The sequence below is a fragment of the Mirounga angustirostris genome, unplaced genomic scaffold (genome assembly GCF_029215605.1).
Source record: "Mirounga angustirostris isolate CCGP_5_RB_7025 unplaced genomic scaffold, mMirAng1.0.hap1 SCAF_4, whole genome shotgun sequence".
In the NCBI taxonomy this organism is placed as follows: Eukaryota; Metazoa; Chordata; class Mammalia; order Carnivora; family Phocidae; genus Mirounga; species Mirounga angustirostris.
In genome coordinates this window covers 1882146-1903137 of record NW_026991712.1, presented here as the reverse complement: position 1 = coordinate 1903137, position 20992 = coordinate 1882146, and the positions used below count along the sequence as shown (strand labels likewise).

The 20992-nt window shown below is 56.4% G+C and overlaps 1 protein-coding gene across 9 annotated transcripts in view; it reads right to left on the bottom strand.

The window, feature by feature from the left end:
- Positions 1-20782, bottom strand: part of TSNARE1 (t-SNARE domain containing 1) — a 155236-nt gene extending 134454 nt beyond the window's left edge. For 3 of the 9 annotated variants that reach the window (XM_064587803.1, XM_064587801.1, XM_064587802.1), the window contains exon 1: positions 20078-20418. In XM_064587803.1, the coding sequence (XP_064443873.1) occupies positions 20078-20360 (283 nt within the window). In that variant the 5' untranslated portion in view covers positions 20361-20418. Of the gene's footprint in view, positions 1-20077; positions 20419-20644 lie in introns of those variants that run through there. The other 6 variants (XM_064587804.1, XM_064587799.1, XM_064587800.1 and 3 more) reach the window with 6 other exon arrangements.
- Positions 20783-20992: the final 210 nt, after the last annotated feature.

The following is a 20992-nucleotide window of genomic DNA, read 5'->3' as shown; positions in this document are numbered from 1 at the left end:
GGATGTCATCATGGCAACCAGGCCTCCGCGTCACACCGGTGCCAGCCAGGACCCCAGCCACCTCACGGAACAGCGCCCAGAACGGGCCACGGAGAAACAGGACTGCTGACAGCACCAAGGGGCGCTCAGGACAGCAGCCACGCACGCCCCTCTCTCTCTCCACCTGCCGTGCCGCCCCCGCCCCACCCCTCCCTCCGCTCCTTCAGGAAGGCTACAGGAGGCCAGGCTTCCAGGCCTGGCTCTGCCCACTGCCCAGCGGCCTGCTCCATCCGCTGAGCCCTCTCCCAGGACGGGGGCAGCAAAGGAGCAAGAAGACAGCCCAAGTCACAGGAGGCCAGCGAGGAAGGACGGCCACGGGCACCAGTAAGAACATTCCACAAGACCACAGAGCCCCAGGTCCCCTCGTGTGTGGCCAGGCGCAGAGGGGCTCCCCGATGGCGCTGCTGAGTCCCCACCCTGGTCGCAGGGCACACACATTGAACCGTGATCCTGACGGCACACCCTGTATGACCCCACGCCCGGAGGACCTTCTTCCTTGGGGAGGGAGGATACGGGGCACTGGGGGCACTCAGCCCCATGCAGGAGAGCAGAGGAGACATGGGCCTGGGCGGCTTCTCCCGGTAGGCACCATCACACCACCATCAACAAGGTACGTGTCCAGAGTGCGGCTTTGCCCCGGGTCTTTGCCCCGCTGGGAGCAGCACCAACAGCAGGATGACCCTACCAAGGTTGCTGCGTCCGACCACCAGGAAGCCTCCCCGGGCACTGGCCCTGCCACCTGCCATCACCCCCAGCAGCAGCGTCCTGTCCTCCATGAGCCAGCCACCGCAGGGCCACCACCCGGACCACGAGCACCCCCTCGTCCCTCACAGCAGGGTGCAGTGGTGCTCAGGGATGGGAGGCTGGGAGCAGCCTGTTTGTTGTTTTAACAGGAGTAACTTTAGCAGGTTACAACTAAGGAGGAGAGGACCCTCGCTACGGGAAGGGGGCAAGAGCTGGAGCAAGGTCTCAGGGAAGGTGGGGGGAGCCATGGCAGAGTTAAATCACAGAGGGGTAGGGGCAGGCAGCAGGCATGGGCCAGGCCCCCAAAGCCCACACTCTTCACCACAGCACTGAAAATGCAGACCCACCTAAGAGGGGCCGCCTGGCGAAAGGAGAGCTTTCCCTCACCCGCCCCACAGCCCTCCCCTGACTGCACACCCCACCTGCTGGTAATGAGTGCCAGGCCAGTGGCTCAGACACCAGGACAGCCCTGCACCTCCGGCCGCTCGCCCCTGGGGTCTGCAGGGAGGAGGCATCCCTGTGGGCAGGACGGGCCGCCCAGGATGGAGGCCCCACTGGGGTCAGAGGCTCCTGCAGGGATACTCTCGAGCTGTCCATGGTGCTGAATGCAACAGGCCCACACCAGCCCGCTGGGCCATCCTCTCTCCCAGCCTGGGCTCAGCCCTGCAAGGCTGGGAGCCTGCCATCCTGGGAGCAGGGGTGTGCATGAGTCCTCAGCAAGTGTCAGTACCAGACGCATGGGGACCACACTGTCCTGTTGCCCTTCTCACAGTTCTAGATTACTGAATACGAGTTTTTCCTACTTCCTTCTAGAAATCACATTAAGATGATGAGGAGAATGAACCCCCAAAAGTAATCAAACAAAAATTTAAAAGCTCAGACATCGTATTTAGAGAAAGCAGGAAACGAATGCAATTTGCAAGCCCCACAACATAGCTACAGGCTGCCGAGAGCAGCTGAAGCTGGGCATGGCCCTTGCAGGAGGACACACGGTACGCTCATGGCTGTGGTGGGAGGTCTTGGAGAGCACCTGCCACATACGTTCCCTGAGCACTACAGGCTGACCCGGAATCACCAAGAACAGAGCTGGGCAAGTAGGGCTGGGGTCAGAGGCCCCCAGAGAGGTCACTCAGGCTGCAGCAGAGGAGAAGCTGGGACGACAGAGAGCTGCCCAGACAGGCTCCCCTGCGGGACGGGCTCCCCTGTGGGACGGGCTCCCCCGTGGGGACAGGCTCCCCCGCGGGGATGGGCTCCCACAGGGATGGGCTCCCACGGGGCCGGGCTCCCCCACGGGGACGGGCCCCCCCGCGGGACGGGCTCCCCCGCGGGGATGGGCTCCCCCGGGGACGGGCTCCCCCGCGGCGATGGGCTCCCCTGTGGGATGGGCTCCCCTGCGGGATGGGCTCCCCCACGGGATGGGCTCCCCCGTGGGGACGGGCTCCCCCGCAGGGACGGGCTCCCCCACGGCGATGGGCTCCCCTGCGGGATGGGCTCCCCCGCGGGGACGGGCTCCCCCACGGGGACGGGCTCCCACGGGGCCAGGCTCCCCCGCAGGGACGGGCTCCCCCGTGGCGATGGGCTCCCCTGCGGGATGGGCTCCCCCGCGGGGACGGACTCCCCTGCGGACGTCCATCTGCCTCTGTGGCAGCAGCTGAGGAAGGAGCCCCCAAAGGCTGTTCACCTCTAGGTCCCCATGCCCCGCCTCCTGAAAAGGGGGCAGGGAGAACTCTTACAAAGAGCTGATCCAGAAAAAAAACAATTCATTCCAAAATGAACAATAAATTCTCAGTAGCCAAAATAATACTGAAAAAGAACAAAACTGGAGGTATCACACTTCCTGATTTTAAAACTTGCTATAAAGCTACAGCATCGAGACATTGTGGTGTTGGTGTAAAGACAGACACACAGACCGGTGGCGCAGAGCAGAGAGCCCAGAAACACACCGTCACATGTGCGGTCGAATGATTCCACCCAGGGCCCCAGGACCACTCAACAGGTAAAGGACAGTCTCTCCAACAAATGGTGCTGGGACCCTGGACATCCACGTGCAGAAAAACGAAGGTGGACGCTTACCTAACACCATACACAAAGTCAATGCAAAAAGAGATCAAAGACCTGAATGAAGGAGATGGAACTGTAAAACTCCAGAGACAAACACAGAGCAACAGCTCCGTGGCACCGGATGTCGCTGTGGTTGTTCAGGTCTGGCACCAAAACCACAGGCAAGAAAAGAAAACATAGATAGATCGGACGTCATCAAAATTAAAGAGTTCTGTGTGTCAGACACACCATTAGCAGAATGAAAAGGCAGCCCAGAGAACAAGAACAGATGTCTGCAAAGTGTATCTGATAAGGGATTAACATCAGGAACATAAAGCTCCTGAGACCCGACAACAGGAAGAACAAACAGTCCTATCCTGTGTGGGCAGAGGGCCTCGCCCACTCCCTCCGACGGCCAGCAGACACTCCAACACACGCTGCACATCACCCGTCGTCAGGGAAATGCGGACCACAGCCCCAAGACACCACCTCGCACCCAGCAGGACGGCTACTGCCAAAAACCCCAGAAACCGACGAGTGTTGGCGAGGACGTGGAGAAGCCGGAACCCTCGTGCGCTGCCGGTGGGGGGTGCGAACGGGTGCAGCCGCTGTGGACAACAGTGCGCGGGTCCTCAAAAGAAGTAAAAACAGCATTTCCATATGATCCAGCAACTCCACTTCGGGGCAAAAACCCAAAGGAATGGAAGGAGGGGACGGAAGAGATGTCGGTACGACCATGTTCACAGAGCGTCATTCACGGCGGCAGCGGGTGGGAGAGACTCCAGTGTGGACGGACAGACGGATGGACGGACAAGTGAAATGTGGTCCATCTACACTGGCGGGAAGGACATTCTGACACCTGCTACAGCACGGACGAACCTTGAAGACACTATGCGAAATGGAAACAGCCAGACAGAAGGACCAGTGCCATACGACTGCACTCATGTGAGGTCCCTGGAGGCATCAGAGTCTGAGACAGAGAGCAGATGGTGGGGTCAGGGGCTGGGAGAGGGGCACGGGGAGCGGGAGTGTAATGGGGACAGAGTGTCAGTTTGGGAAGATGAGAAAGTTCTGGAGATGGATGATGGTGATGGTGTCCCAATGTGAATGTGCTTAATGCCCAGAACCACACACTTAAAAACGGTTATAATGGGGACGCCTGGCTCAGGCAGCAGAGCGTGTGACGCTGGATCTCGGGGTCATGACTTGGGAGCCCCGTGTTGGGTGCCGTTTACCTAAAAAAAACAAAAAAACAAAAACCGGGGCACCTGGGTGGCTCAGAGGGTTAAGCGTCTGACTCTTGGTTTCAGGTCAGGTCATGACCTCAGGGCTGTGAGATCGGCCCGGTCAGGCTCCTTGCTCAGTGCAGAGTCTGCGGCACATTCTTTCCCTGGCCCTCTCCGGCCGCTTCTGCTCCTCCCCCTGCTCACAAGCACGCGAGCACATACACATGCACTCTCTCTCAAATAAACAAATAAAATCTTTTAAAAAATGGCTATAATGGTAAACTTCATGTTATGTGTATTTTACTGCAATAAGAAAAAAGATTTAAGTTTCTTAAAAAGAACATTGAGAGAAGAATAGCCTAGCACTGATCCAGAGACATTAAGGGTGCGGGTGAGGGACACGGAACACAGCAGTGACACCTTCCAAGAGGTGAGGGACACCCACACCCCAACATGAAGCAGAGCCAGAGCAGTTTGCCCAGAAACGCAGAAGTAACAAGCAACTACACAGGAAGTCGTCGAAGCAGAGCTACAAGAGCTCGCTCAGAGAGAGAACCTTGAGCGGGCACAACTCAGAAAACAAAGGAAAGAGAAGCATCACAAAGGACAGAAACGGGAGCAATGTCACCCGGAGGGAAGAAGAGACACGAACCAGCAGGCTTGGGGCCGCTGCAAAGCGACACCCCGAGTCAGGAGACAGTGGAGGGGCCGCTACAGGACCCACAGGAACGATGGTCAAGGACTCCTTCAACGGGCACCTTGCCCCCCACGCCCAGAACACGCAGGCCCCGGCTGAGCAGCCATTCTGAGACAGCGTCTGCAGGCGTCCGAGGTGACGGGAACGTGATCTAGAGGGCGGGGAGCACTTAGCACATGTCCCTGGGGGTGCAAGACAGACAGACGTGGGGCTGGACTGACCGAACGCAGATAACATGCCTGACTCTGGAGAAGCGACTGGACGAGTAAACACGGAGGGAGAGGAGAGGAGAGGAGAAACAAGCAGCCCATCACCTGGTCAGTAAGAACTCCCAGCCAAATCATGTCATTTACAGCCGGCATTTCCCTAACAAAACACAAGTATTAGCAGTACGAAGGGAAACATGCAGAAAGGGAATGAACTATACTGACTACAACCTAGTGAGGGGAAGAACACAAAGCACAGAAAGGTCATCAAGCCCACAGAAGGGGCATGTGTCTCTTCCTGCAGCGGAGCAGATGACCACAAATTTGGCAGCGAGAGCACACAGATCTGCCATCTCACAGTTTCTGCAACTCAGGAGTTGGGCTGGGCTGCCTGGGGCTCTGGGAGTCATCCTGGAGCCCGGCTGAACCAGGTCCTTGCAGCCAGAGGGCTGAGGTCATGCTTTCTGCACTGGCGGTCAGCTGGTCAGCCCGGGGCCAGAGGCTCCTCTCTGGCCCTCGCACCTGGCCCTGCACCTCAAATCCTTCCCACCCTTGGAATCTCTCTCACGTCTCGCTGGAGAAAGTTCTCTGCTTTTAAAAAGGGCTCAAATAATCACTTTGAGCCCCCTCCACCCCGATAATCCAAGATAAGCTCTTTTAAGGACCACAGCCTTAATTACAGCTGCAAATTCCCTTTCTGCCGTGTACCAGAACGCGCTCACAGGTTCCAGGGGTGAGGGCGGCTCTCGGGGGCAAAGGGTTGGGGGAGGGGTGAGGGCAGGGGGAGATAATGTTCTGCCTATCACAGAGGGTCCTTATAAGTGACCCCCACAGAAGGAGTGCTAAGGGCATTACATGAGATAGCATGACAAAGGTAACACTGAAGACAGATACAGACTCTCCTAAATGTCAGAACTATATAAACTTTAAAAAAAGAGAGAGAAAAAGAAAACACACCAGATACTAAAAGATATTAAACACACACACACACACGACAGAACTAAAATCAAATACATTTGACCTGCCAACTATTGTAAATTACTTTAACTTCTCTAGTGAAATTTTAAAAATAAAAAGACTCTCAGATTGGATCACAAAGCTAAATCTGACTTCATGCGGCAGGTGAGACACATCTGAGGTCATTCAAAAGGGTCAGGGATAAAAGGATGGGCAGAGGCATGCCAAGCAAGTGCAAACCAGAGAAAACACCACAGGTCATGACCCTAAAGCAGACAACGTAGAAACGAGACAAAGAAGAGCACTTGATGATACTAACAGGTACGATTCAGAATAAAAATAAAACAGGTTTAAACAGCTCTGCATCAGGTCACAGAGCAGCCAACATTCACAGGAGATGCAAGGAGAAAGAGACAGAAACATGCCAATGGCAGACACCACAGCAGAGCACAAGGACAAAAACCAAGGGCTCACGTGACCCAGATGACCCCACTGAGGTGGTACAACAGACTGATACCCACATCAACCTCTGTCCATCCGAGTTAGGAAACAGGTCTCTTCAAGCAGCCGTGAGACAGTGATGAAAGCTGGCTCCATATCAGGGCCACAAGGAAAACCACATAAAACCCAGAAAGAGAAGAGTCAGTATTCTCTGCTCAAAATGCAATGAAAAATAACAAAACCAATACATCGAAAGACACTTCACTTGGAAATTTTAAAACTTGCTCCTAAACAACTCTTGGACCAAAAATGAAAATACAAACCAAAATTACAGAACTTCCAGACCGCAATGTTATGGAAAACATATCCAATCCAAAAGTAAGAAAAAGCTCTTAAATAATTAAACACTTTTTGGAAAAGAATGTGAACAAATGAATCAAGCATACAATTAATCACACACCTAAGAAAAAGGATAAACTGAGAAAAAGCAAAAGAAGTTAACTGTACGCAAAATGTGATGAATGAAAAGCAGAAAAACAGGGGCTCCTGGGTGGCTCAGTCAGTTAGGCGTCCACCATCGGCTCAGGTCATGATCTCCAGGTCCTGGTTTCGAGTCCCACGTTAGGCTCCCTGCTCAGCAGGGAGCCTGCTTCTCCCTCTCTTCCTGCCCCTCCCCCCCACTTGTGTTCTTTCTGTCAAATAAACAAAATCTTTTTAAAAAAAAAAGTAGAAAAACAGGAAAATTAATTTAATAAAAACATCCAAAAGCTGAACCTTTGAAGACAAACATAAACAATAAAATAATAACTGTGCGGAGTGTCAGCATCCCTGGACCCCATTTCGTTCAAGGGTCAACTGTCCTAGCTAATGCAACCAAGCAACAAAGCGAGCAAATAAGAAGAAAATAACCACAGAAACCAAGCAAATTACAAGAGTCATAAGAGACCATTTTACTCTAGTCTACATGAATAAATGTGACAACCTGGATAAGACCGACATTTTCCTAGGAAGATGTAATTTATAAAACTGACCCCAAAAAAGAAAATTTAAAAAGAACTCTCTTCCTCAAAACAAAAACAAAACAAACTAACAAAAAAGCACCAGGCCCCCACAGTTTCACAGGGGAGCTCTACCCGCCTTTTAAAGGCTAGGGAATTCAATGCTGTTCTACTGTTCTTTTTAAAAAACCACCAGTGCAAAGAATGTCAAAACTGAGTAACTACAGAAAGAACATTGCTGAGTTTCTGCAAGTAAAAAAAAAAAAAAGAAAGAAACTGTTCTTAGAACACATAAGATTTTTTTTTCTTAAGATTTTATTTATTTATTTGAGAGAGAGAGAGCATGAGCAGGGGGAGAGTCAGAGGGAGAAGCAGGTTCCCCGCTGAGCAGGGAGCCCGACATGGGGCTCGATCCCGGGACTCCGGGATCACGACCTGAGCTGAAGGCAGACGCTTGCCCACCACCCAGGTGCCCCTGAGAACACGTAAGATTTCTAAGTTACCTTTATGAATCAACTGCGGCACTGACAGCAAACCCTGGACAAAGCAGACACCAGAAAGAAAATCACCGATCAACTTCACTTACAAAGAGCAATACACAGGCGCTAAATTAAACATGAGCAACAAGTGGCCAGTGGCCCCTTACGAGAATATCAGACCACGTGAAGTACATTCAAGGAATCCAAGAACGTCTCACCACGAGCAACTCCATCATGCATATTTTTGTGTCCGAAGAAAGTCCTATGATCATCCCATAGACGATCTTTTTTAAGTAGGACCCATGCCCATATGGAGCCCAATACAGGGCTTCAACTCACAACCCCAAGATCAAGACCTGAGCTGAGATCAAGAGTCGGACACTTAACCGACTGAGCCACCCAGGGCCCCCCAAAAGATGATTTCTTAAAAGGGCACTGACTAATTCCAGCGGTGATTTTTGCTTTAAAAAAATAAAACACTCAACAAAAGAGGGAAGGACAGGTTCTTGCTTGGCACATGAAACATCTATCTCAGCCCAAAAGATATACCTGCTTGATGAGAAAATGCCAAGAGTAGCACTCAACAGTCACCACTAACACCGTGGTTCGTCCCCATTCCACGGGAGGACCTAGCCCCCAGAGCTGGGTAATAGGCAGAAGCTGGAGTATAAAAACTGGAAGGGGGGGAGACTGGGTGGCTCAGTCAGTGAAGCATCTGCCTGGGGCTCAGGTCATGATCCCAGGGTCCTGGGATCAAGCCCCACATCGGGCTCCCTGCTCAGCAGGAAGCCTGCTTCTCCCTCTCCCTCTGCTCGTGTGCTCTCTCTCTCACTCACTCTATCTTCAAATAAATGAATAAAACCTTTAAAAAAAAAAAAACTGGAAGGGAAGGTTAAATGTCACTGCTTGCTAACACCAGAGACCGAAGAACCCACAGTAACTAAGTGAACGAGAGAATTCAGTAAGGTAGCGGGGGACAGAGTCTTACACGGAAATCAACAGCATCCACACGTGCTCACGGAGACAGAGCACAGGAAAGACTCCTCACAGTAACAGTAAGAAAGCCTAGACTTCCTGCAAAACAAAGAAAGCATGCCGATACTGGAGAAGAATGCAAAAGGGACCAAACTGAGTGGGAAGACAAACCACGCCATGAACAGAAGTCTTGGATCACAAAGATGTCACTTATCCCTAGTTATGTACAGTTTTAACACAATTCCAACCCAAAACCAATCCGGTTTGGGGGCTCTGGGTGTGTGCATATGTATTTGGTCGAAGGATTGGGTAAAGAACAGACAAGCTAATTCAAAGTCCATATAAAAAGATAAACAATCTAGGGGCGCCTGGGTGGCTCAGTTGGTTAAGTGACTGCCTTCAGCTCAGGTCATGATCCCAGGGTCCTGGGATCGAGTCCCACATCGGGCTCCCTGCTCGGCGGGAAGCCTGCTTCTCCCTCTCCCACTCCCCCTGCTTGTGTTCCCTCTCTCGCTGTGTCTCTCTCTGTCAAATAAATAAATAAAATCTTTAAAAAATAATAAAAAAAAATTTTTTTAAATAAAAAAAAAAGATAAACAATCTAGAACAGCCCCCCCCAAAATTACGACAAAACAAGCAGTAAGTTCTCTGAGATATTAAAACATAGTATAAGGGGTTAATAATTAAAATAATGGCTACAACTGCTCACAGAGACAAGAGGAACAACCTATAGAAAACAAATACAGCCAATCTCAAAAAAGAACAAAAAAGTTGGAGGCATCACATATCTTGACTGTAAAATATACTACAAAACCACCATAATTAAAACAGTATAGTACTGGCATGAAGACCAACACAAGAGAACAGAGAACCCAGGAGTAAACCCACACATCTACGGTCAACTGATCTTCAACAAGGGTGCTATGAACACACACGGGGAAAGAAAAGTCTCTTTTACAAATGAAGATGCGCACGAAAAAAATGAAATTGGAGCCTATCTTACACTGTGCACAAAATCACCTCAAAATTAAATATTCAAACTTTTGCAAGACCCAAACTGTAAAACTCCTAGAAGAAAACCTCAGGGAGAAGCCTCTGACATCGGTCTTGGCAATGACTCCCTAGAGCACAAGGCAACAAAAACAGAAACAGAGAAGTGGGACAACATCAAACTAAAAAAACCTCTGCAAAGCCAAGGAAAGAAGCGCTAGAGCAAAAGGCACATGAGGAATAGGAGAAAATGTATGCAAACCATAGATCTGATAAGGAGTCAACCTCCAAAACCTACAAGGAACTGCTACAATGCAAGGGTAAAAAATAGTAACACAATTACAAAAAGGGCTAAGGACATGAACAGACATTTCTCCAAGAGACATACAAACGGCCAATAAGTATATGAAAAAAATGTTCAACATCACTAATCATCAGGGAAATGCATATCAAAATCAATATGAGATATCACCTCACATCTGTCTGCATGGCAAGTATCAAAAAAAAAAAAAAAAGAAAGCTAACAAGTGTTAGGAAGGATGTAGAGAAATTAGAACCTTTGCACACTGTTAATGCAAAATGGCATGGCCACTATGCAAAACAGTATGGAGGTTCCCCAAAAAATTAAAAATAGAGCTACCATATGATCCAGCAATTCCACTTCTCAGTATTTATCCAAAAGAACTGAAATCAGGATCTCAAAGAGATAGGAGCATTCCTATGTTCACTGCAGCATCCGTCACGAGAGCCAAGATACAGAAACAATGTAAATGTCTATCATCAGACAAATGGATGAACACAATGGGGCACCTCCATGGCCTGGAGTATTATTCAGCCTCTAAAAGGAAGAAAATCCCACAACATGCGCCAACATGGATGAGCTTGTGGACATATGCTCAGTGAAATAAGCCAGTCATAGAAGGACACACACCGCATGATTCCACTGACATGGCACATCCAAAATAGCCAAATCCAGAGTCAAGAGTGGCGTGCTGGCAGAGGCTAAGGCAGGGAGAAACGGGGAGCTGCTCATCAGCGGGCACAAAGCTTCAGTCAAGCAAGACGAATACAGTCAAGACAAGTGCTATGCAGCACCGCCCCTCCAGTCAGCAAGGCCGTGGCTTGAATTTAAGACGGTAGACCTCATGCTGAGTGGTCTTATTGTTAAAAAATACATTTAAAAAAAATCTGAATACAAATGGGAATTTAGAGTACAACTCAGCTAGAACCTAAAACCATGAGGAAGAAACTCATCATGTCAGCACTTGGCTGGGACTACTGGTAAAACGTGGGGAAAGAGTCAGCCAGACCCCTACCTCACACCGCACACCACGATCAAGGACAAATGACTGAAAACTCTGCAAGCACAGCAGTGAACACCAGAAGAAAACGCGGGACCTTTTTAAACGTGAAGAAAAGCAGCCCTTGTTAACGCTACCTCAAAATCCACGGCCATGATCGAAAAGTTGATGAATGCAACCACATAAAAGCTTCTACGTGGCAAATCACAAACAATAACCAAAGCAGAAGGCACATGACCTAATTCACCTGACACTCAAAGAGCTAATTTCCATAATCCATAGGAAAAAGATCAACAACACCGTTTGTAAAAAATGAGCAAAGGAACAGAAAGTCCACAAAGAAAATACAAATGGCTCTTTGATATAAAAGATACCAAACTCATTCCTACTGAAGGGAATCCAGATGTGTCCCTATCGAAGCTTGATCGCTGCCGGCGCGGCAGGCAGGGCCCCCCTGGGGGGTGGGGGCGCAAACACTCGGCACAGCAACTGGGGGGGCAGTCCGGCGGTGCGCGGCTCTCTGGGCCAGCACCTGCACGTCAAAGCACTCGTCCTACACACATACCGTCCACTTAAACGTGTACAAAGTGACACAGGAACGAGGCTGTTCCTTACGTAACAGGCAAAGACTGAAAATCACCTCGGGTGCCGTCAGCAAAGGACTGCTGAATTCGTTCCAGCCCCTCCATGCTGGAAGTATTCTGCGGCTGTCAAAAAGAAAAAGAGAAGCTCTCCGTACCAACACAGAAAGGCTTCCAGGACATTTTATTCAGTAGGGGGAGAAATAAAGACCAAGGTGAACAAATCTGTCATCACGTGCCTTGCGCGAGACAAAGGAAAAACACGAACGTCTGCATCTGTGTGTGGCTGACACACGCTCGTGCGTACGTGGCAGCGCGTGTAAGACCGCGAGACCAGCGTCACCTGCGGAGGTGGGGCCGGGCCGGCTGCGAGGCGAGACTCGTTACGTTCACCTGCATGCTCCCCACGTGGCTTTACCGTCGACCTACACGGACCACTCAAAGTACTACACTGCAAGGACACCGGGAGAGCTCCACTGCGGTCCATCCACGCCGCAGAACAGGACTCGGTCACAAAAAGCAACAAGCTACCGATACGTGTAGCAACCTTGAGAAATCGCCAGGGAACCACACCAAAGGACAAAACCAGTCCCCAGACGTGACACGCTATAGGATTCCTTTTATATAACGTTCTTTAAATGACATTAGAGCAAGGAGGACGGACGAGCAGTTCCCAGGAGTTAAGGGGCGGGGACAGCAGGCAGGGGGCGTTGAGGGGTCCCCTCAGTGATGGAATCCACTTGGACTGCACCCACGCCCGTATCCTGGGTGTGACACCCATGTCACCACGGGGAAAACTGGGGAAGGGTCCCAGGGATGCCCAGAATCATTTCTTACAACTGCTTGTGAACGTACCATTGTCGTGAAATAAAAAATTGAAGAATACAAAAATGACATCAGGCTGTCCGTCTCCATGCCCAAGGTCACTCAGCGGACAGAGCAGAGGCCATACTCAACCTGATCTGCCAAGCACCTACCTCCTGGAACATGAGATCAGAAGGCAGGTGGGCCACCACAGGGCTAATCTCTCCATGCACAGGGGAGTCCCAGGAGGAAAGGGAGGAAGCCCAGGGATGAAGAGTGGTCTTCCAGGGGCACAAGGTTGCCTGGCCCAGCGGTGTGAGCATCAGGAAAGGGGCCACCATCTCCAGTCCCCTCCCTCGGGAAGCAGGGCAACACGGAGCTCCCTGGCCCCTGGAGGTGGAGCCATGGGCTTCCTTCTGGACAATGAGTTGTGAACAAAAGCAACCCAGCTCCCTGCTGAGCCAAACATTTCATTCCCAGGACAAGACCCAGAGTTCTTTCCCTCTGGCAGGAAGACCACACATTCCCAACAGCGGATGCTCCCGTCAGCCTGGGGCTCTGACCGTACTGAGCCAGTCCCGCCAATCCCTGATGGACACGTATCTCTCTGGCTTCAGGCGACTGACACTTGGGGGACGCCTGTTACCACAGCAAGATCTAGCCTGTACCAACAGGACCTCCAGCCACCCAATCGCATCTGTGCCTATATCTGGCCGTCTGACCTCACTCCTGCCAACCTGGCCCTCCGGCACAAAAGACAGAGCCCTGCATGCTGTCTGTGGGGCCCTCTCCTACCACGGCCTCCAGTCCCCTCCGGCAGGACGGCAGAGGTCCGGAAAGGCAGCAGGTGTTCTGCCCCAACGTACCGTCAGACCAAAGGACGCAGGGCTGCAGCCCACAGCGGCCGACGGCTCTGGCCTCTGCTTGCCCACGTGTAACAGGAGGGCTGAACCCGTTTCAGAACTAGGCCTCGTTACAGAATCCCTTCTTCAAACATGTACTCCACAAGGTACAGGGGACACATGAAATTGGAGCTGTTCTGGGTAAAGGAAGGGGCTGCACACGGCAGGGGTGACTAGAGCCCCCGTCCCGTCCCAGTGAGCAGCTCTCCACAACCCAGGCTCCTGGGTGCTACAGGCCAGCACCGCTAAGACAGAGCCCGGACTTCATGGTTGGACACGCTGGGCTCTACGCCCAGCCCTGCTGAGCTCACTTCTGGCCTTGGGAAAATGGAGTCACGTCTCGCAGTCCAAGAGAAAGGATCCGCCCCCTGCCCTGCTCTGATCATGGCATCAAGACCACCATGTGGTCTCAGGGCACCGCAGTACCCCCCACACGCCTCCACACACCTCCCCCCTGCCAAGTGCTCGTCTGCTCCCGGCAGCCAGGCTACCCGTGCCCCAGGAAGCAGTGAGCTGCAGGATCTGGAAGACCCCACCCAGCAGCTGTGAGTCACCCTTCCCCCTGCCCCGGCTCCAAGTGGGGGTCTCCTTTTGCTCTGAGGAGCGGATATCGCTCCGGTAAAGCACCTGCTCACGGCTGGCCCACCCACGTTCTCGGTGCCCCTCACAGCTTCCTGCCACCAGTGCTGCTGGCTAAGAAACAGCTCTTTCCAATCGCTAGCTCCTGCTTGCACAAGTGTTCACTGAGCGCCTATCACGTGCTCTTCCCATCCTGGGGCCACAGAGACAGAAAAGACGCAGTAACCCTGGGGGAGAGCACAGAGAGCCCAACACCACAGGCAGAGAGGAACTGGCCAGGCAGGACTGGAGAGTCTGCAACCCACCCTGTGCCCTGCCCTCCCGAAGACCTCAAGCCAAGGCAGAGGCAGGCCAACAGACGGAGCAGGCTTCCAGAGCAGCACTCGGCCGAGCCTCCGACACGCGGAGGAGGTCACCAGGTGGGGCTGGCACCGGCCATTTCAGGCAGACGGACAGCGGAGCGGACACCCAAGGGCAGGCTCGGGAGGCCCAGAAGTCGGCCTGGCAGGCTGACCAGAGGCTGGAAGGTGATCAGGTCAAGCCGCGAGGAGCTGCAAGAGCCAAGGGAGGGAGGCGGCCCGCCCGTGCACGGACCAGCGCCCTCAGGGGTTTTCAGCAGAAGAGGCCACACAGCGCTGTACCCAGCAAGGAAAGCCACGACGTTAAGAGTGGATAAAGAAGGCCCCGGCTGGAGGCTGCAGACCAGCGAGAATGCCCGCCCCTACAACCGAAGATTCTCTGGCCCCTGGACCAGGAAGAAGAAGACCGGACTCCCCTGTGCAACCCGGACTCTCCCCTCCCCACCCACACTCTGGGCACACTCATCAGCACCTTCGCTGTGGGTGCTGCAGCGGGGGGGGAGGTCAGACCTGAGTAACGAGGCCAGCTCCTCATTAGTGCCACTGCTAAAAGCCTGTGTGGAGCAGGCAGCCAAGCCCAGGAAGGAGGCTGTTGTGCCGTGTGATTTTAACGTGGGGGAAGACTGATTCTGGGCTGCCGGTTTAAAAACATGTCCCTTTCCAAATCCTGGGCTGGAATGGATTATGGATCCCAGTGGAGGGCAGCCAAAGGTAGCTGGGGCAGGAGAGAGTGGGGGTTGCACCCCTCCCTCCTCGTGGCTGGCTCTGCCCAGCCCCTCAGGGTGCCTGACCCCCCGCCCTCCTGTCTTCCCCAGATGCCATCCCACCCCCCTCCCTCACCTTCTTCACCCCCAAAGTCCGGCTTCCTAGCCAGCTCAGGCTCCGTGTGCACCCCTCAGCCCACACCCAGGGTCTGGCTCAGGTGACAAAAGAACAGATGTGAACACGCAGATGCCCGAGCTTGGCACCAGGCCCCCAAAGCCCTGAGAACGCTGACTGAGTCACAGGTCAGGGAGAGCCAGCCACCAGCCCAACAGTGAGCTCATTGTACCCCCTTCCATCCAGCCTCACTGGTCCACCCCAGCCTCTGGTCTCCACGTGCTACTTTGCCCTTTGATACCTGGATTCCCTAAACCTCTCAGACCTTTGCCAAGCTCTCCTCTGGAATGAGCCTGATGGCAGCTCGATCTGGGGGAGAAGTCCAGGATTAAGTCTTTCTTAATACAACCACGGCAACGTTCACGGGGTCCTGTAACTCACAGGGCATCCTTCAGGACAGAAGTGCCTCCCGAACAGTCCCCCTGCACCCCCCTCCACCGGGAAGCAGCAGGGCAGGAGTGCGGGGCAGACGGGCCAGCTCGGGGTGAGCTGGCTCTGCAGCCCGAGGGCTGGGTTCAAATCCTGACCCGTCACTGACGGGCCTGTGCCTCTGAATAAGCCCCCCAGCCCTGGGGAGTCTCCTGATCTGAGGACATAACGAACCCAGCAGGGGCCAGCAGACACCAGCGGTCAACAAGCAGGGCTGACTGCCGCGGTGACCACGTCAGTTCTCCGCTGTTCCTGCTCAAAAGCAGCCCACACCTCGCCCTGGCCATCCAGCAGAGCAGGCACTCCAAAGCAGGAGCCAGCCCGAAGGTCACTCCGAAGGGGGCCACGGCAGCCTCTCGGGCACCCCCGGGCCCCCACAGCCCTCCCTCCTGCCCTGGGCTTGCGTGCCCGCCCCTGCGATGGCGCTGGTGCCCACCCCACCGGGTGGCTGCAGGACCAGAAAGGGCAGGCTCGGCGACACGCTAATGAGGGACATCAGTCAGGATGCCACAGCTAAGACACCGCGTGTCTGCAGGACGTCACCGCTTCCGCACCAGGACGCTAACTCCGTCGGGGCTGGGCCCAGTCCCCCTCCCAGGGGAAATCAGACACAGAAAATAAGACCGTTTCCCATGGATCCAGTTACAGAAAACAATAAAGGTTTGTTGGGCCAGCGCTGCAGGCTGGGGACTCGTGGGGTCAGCGTGACCACCGGGCTCTGCTCTCCCACGTCCACCTCGGGGACGGCTGCTCTCTCCCCAAGCGGGAGCTCGGTGCTGCCGGGGCAGTGAGCACCCTGCTGCCCCCGTCCCGCGAGGAAAGTCGCAGCGGTCCCCGGCCAGCAATCACTCTGCTGCGGGGCCCTGTGGCGTGCCGCCACCACCACGGACCCAGCCACAGGCTCCCGAGCCACGGGACCGACAGGCCTGGGCCCCGTGGACTGGGGGAGGGTGCAGGCCTCCCACTGCCCGCGGCAGCCTCCCACCACAGGCCCCGGCTGTGATCTGCCCCGGACCCCCGCCCCGCCCCTGCAGCCCATCTCCCCCAGCGATCCTCAGCAGGGCTCCCGCCGGGCCTCCGCAGCTCAGGCCCCAGTCACACGGGCCTGTGGGAGACCCGCACTGCCGTGCCTTCCCTCGGGCCCCCTGCTGCCTGGAACGTCCTCCTTCACATCCACCACCAGGCTGATGCTCGGTTTTCAAGACTCAGCTCAGGCCTCACCAGCATCCAAGACCCCTTCCCCGATACAGACCTGGACCCTCCAGCCCCACCCACAGTCACACGCACCGTGGGGGCCCCTCTCTACACCCCTCACTGACCCCTCCCTGTGACCTCACTCCCTAACGTGTGCACAGGAGCCTCCCTGGCGAGGCCAGGAAAGCCTTCAGGGCAGCCCACCTGTGCTCACCGCACATCCTGACCTGTGGGCAAGACCTGGCCTTCAAGAATCCTTCAGAGCGTTGCCCATCCCATGTGGCAGCCCTGGGCACAGAGACCGTGGCAGGGCCCTGCCACAGTCACTGTGCCCAGGGCTGCCAGTCACAGTTCCACCTGCCAGTCACTGTGCCCAGGGCTGCCAGTCACAGTTCCACCTGCCAGTCACTATGCCCAGGGCTGCCAGTCACAGTTCCACCTGCCAGTCACTGTGCCCAGGGCTGCCAGCCACAGTTCCACCTGCCAGTCACTGTGCCCAGGGCTGCCAGTCACAGTTCCACCTCCCTGCGTCCGGCACCTGCCCCAGCACAGAGACATGGGCAGCCCACGAACCGGCCCGAGTCCTCACGGGGCTCCCCCAAGCCTGCGGCGGACCTAAGCAGAGCAGGGCTCCCCCGAGCGTGCTGTGGGTTTGAAGCCAAGTGCGCAGTCAGCTTTACCTCACACCTGTCCCCACCAGGCTTCAGACTGACGGGGACAATCCCGCAGCTGCAACGGGCTTCTGAGGACAGCCCCGGATGGCAGAGAGTGCACTGAACCGAGGGCCCCCGGGGGGCATCACCGTCCCCATTGGCTCTGCGGGCTCAAGCACCTGCAAGGTACCAGGTCCGGCTCACGGGCGAGTCCTGTCTTCTCCGCCAGGATGCGGGCCAAGGCAACTACCTCCCCTCCTGCGAGAGGTTCTCCGGGCACCACGGCGGGGCCAACAGGCAGCGTGGCGCAACAAGAACGTTCAGCTCAGCTCTGTCACCACCAACCTCACTCCTTCAACACACAGCAGCCACTGGCTCCGGGCCTGGGCCACAGGCGGGCAGCAGAGGTGCAGCTCCCAGGTGCAGGCGGCAGGCCGGCGGGCAGTGCACGGAGGCTAGAGCCTCTGCCAAGGCCCCGATCGGGTGCGGGAGCAGCCCCCTGAGCCCCACGTTCCTCGCCTAGAACCAGGAATGGCAGCTCCGTCACCCGCCTCACGCACCCAAATGGGAGCCAGGTGTTCACGGCACAGAAGCACGAGCGAGGATCCACGCTGACCGCGCAGGGCTGCGGCCCTCGTTCCTTCTGTCTGTTTGCTCCTCTCCCTAGAGGGTCCTGTCACCCAGGACAGGACGTGGCTCGGACGCGGGGACTATTCGGGAGCGGGCAGTGTGGGGCGCCACAGCAGAGAATGCTGAATCCAAGAGGAGGCCCATGTCCGGAGCACCAGTGGGTCTGTCACGAATCCCACGAACCGGATTCTCACAGAGTAAATCACAGCGGGCCTGGGCCTGCAGGCTAATTCCACTCAGAGCACACAACGCCGTCGGAACAAACCCAGGAGCCACAGACACACCTAAGCCATGGCCAGCTGTCCACACGGGAGTCAGAGAAACAAAACGCCCAGGCCTCGGAAGCCACCACATGTCCCGGGCTGAACGGATGCAGTCTCAGGACTTCTCAGTGAAGGGACTCAGGGCAAGTTCCCTTTTCTCTGCCCGGTTCTTCACCTGTTCTGGGGGCCTTGACCTGCTGAGCTCCCGGGCTCACTGTGAGGATGAGCTGAGCCCAAGCCTCAAGTGCTGAGGACCAGAGCCTGGCACCAGAGTGCCCCATGAGTGTGGCAGGGATGGTGAGCGCCACCACCGCCAGGATGCCCACCCACCCTTTCTGACCAACCAAACCTCGCCCTGCTGCCTGGCTCAGCTCAAATCCCAAATCCTAGGAAGACCTCCCTTCTCTGGGACCTGTAGCACGAATCTAGCCCCTGTCATTAAAGGCTCGGGACATGCTTGGTCACAGTTGGAGTCTCCTCCCCCAGCTGGAAGGTAAGTTCCACCTCCCTGCCTCGAGCTTCCCCACATCTTGAACAGACCCCCAGCCGCAACTGCATTTCTCACCATGTTCTCCGTGCTGTTTTATAATGCCAGTCCACTCCCTCATCGAAATCTGCGGGCTGCCCACAACAGACTCCGGGCTGGGCACCCAACATACAAGGATGACCGAGACGGAGGTCCCTGTGCAGTCACGTGCAGGATAAACACAGACACAGATCACCTCAGGGTAATACCGAAGGCAGGCTAAGCACCAGGTGCCTACGGGCCATGGGCGTGTGGGTGACCCTCACCCAGGGAGGCAGGGGACAGGGAGGTTCCAAAGGAGACATCAGGAACACAAGGACGTTCCAAAAAGAAGAGCTAGCTGTCACGCTGGTGAAAAGAGACATGGGATGGGCAGGAGACAAAGCTTCCGACACGGCTGGGGTGCGTGAGGCAAGTCATAGAAGATGTGGCTGGAGGAACATGCGGGAGCCAGACCCCAACCTTCACCCTAAAGGCAGCAGGGAGCTGGGGAAGGGACTCCAGGGTGCCTGCCTGCTCAGGAGCCTGTGAGCCCCAGATGGCAGCTCCTGTGTGGAGGCACCCACCTCCCCTGCACAGGAACCTTGCCTGGACGCAGTCGGGGCAGCCAGGCCAACAGAGGAGCTAAAGCTCCACCTCTTCCAGGAAGCATCCTTGGATTTGCCCCTCTTCCACAGCCACCTGCAACCACGACTTGGGTCCTGCACCTGCATCGCCCGGGGCAGGTATCTGCTGCAGATTTCTACTGGGGACCTACCAGGCCACAGGCTGAACCTGGAGAGTGCCCTTTCCACGGGCTGCAGCACTCCCACACGGACCAGCTTCATCTGTATCTTCGCCCCAAGTCTCTGTCCCTGCTCGGGGTGCGGTGAAGCGCAACCCCCATCCCTGCCTCCCAGGGGCCCCCCCACAAGCCAGAAAACAAACAAACGCGTGGCAGTGACAGAAAATGGGGTGCTGGCAAGGGAGGCAAGCAGAGGCGGGGCCGGAAACCCTGGTGGGAGAGGACCGTGAGGCCCGCCGGCGGGACGTGCCCGCAACAGGTGAGCCGCCATTGCAGCAGGACCTGGGAGAAGGGCTGCAAGCGGGCAGGGCGGGACAGGGAGCCGGCGGAGCTGGGACGGAAGCAGGCCCGCCCCGCGCAGCGGCGCCCAGAACTTTCTGCGATGGGGCAGGGTTCCATACCTGAGCCACGCGTGGCTGCTGCCGCCACGCCGGACGGCGCACCCGGAGCCCCGGGCCCGGGAGCCGTGGGACGCCAGCCCCGGGCAGGAGGCCGCCGGGGTCCCACGGGGCCAGCGCAGAACCGGGGCGGCCCCCGGCGCTCGGCACCGGGAGGAGGCGCCTCGGAAGCCGAACGTGGAGGAGGGCGGAAAGGCCGGACGCGACGGCCTCGAGGGCGTGGGGCTGACGGCCGCCCCGCGCGCCCCACAAGTGGGACCCGAGGCCTCCGGGCGACCGCGCGCATGCGCCCTCAGGTGGGTCTCCCCGCACCGGCGCCCTGGGGGCGGAGCCGCGGCGCCCCCGGCCCGCCCGGCCGCCCCGCCCCTTCCACTGCGGCCACGCCCTCCGGAGGTCCCGCCCCCTCGCGGCGGCCCCGCCCGCAGAGGCCCCACCCCTTGCCCCGCCCCGCCCCCGCGCGCCCCGTACCCTCCACCCGGCCCCCGCCCCCCCCGACCTCGGGCCGCGCGACCTCCCGGCCAGGCCCGCCTGGCCCCGCCGACCCGGCCCGGCCCGACCCCGCCGCCTCACCTGCCTGGGCCGGGGTGGCTCGCGGGCGCGCTCCGAGAGCTCTCGGCGGGAGGGGCGGTGCAGGGGGCGGAGCCGAGACCTAAACGTCACGTGACGGCCCCTCCCGCGCCGGGCGAAGAGGCCGTCCCTCGCCCGTCCGTCGGTCCGGCGCCTCGCGCCAGCCAATGGCCACCCGAGCCGCACCGTGCCGTGCATGGCGTGCGCCCGAGGACTACAAGTCCCAGACTGCCCCGCGGGGACGGCCGGAAACGGCCGGAGACGGCGGCCGGCTGGGCCACAAAAGCTTCTCAGGCTGGTCTTCCCGACGGGCGTCGAGGGCCGCAGTCGTCAGGAGCCGCCCGAGGGTCC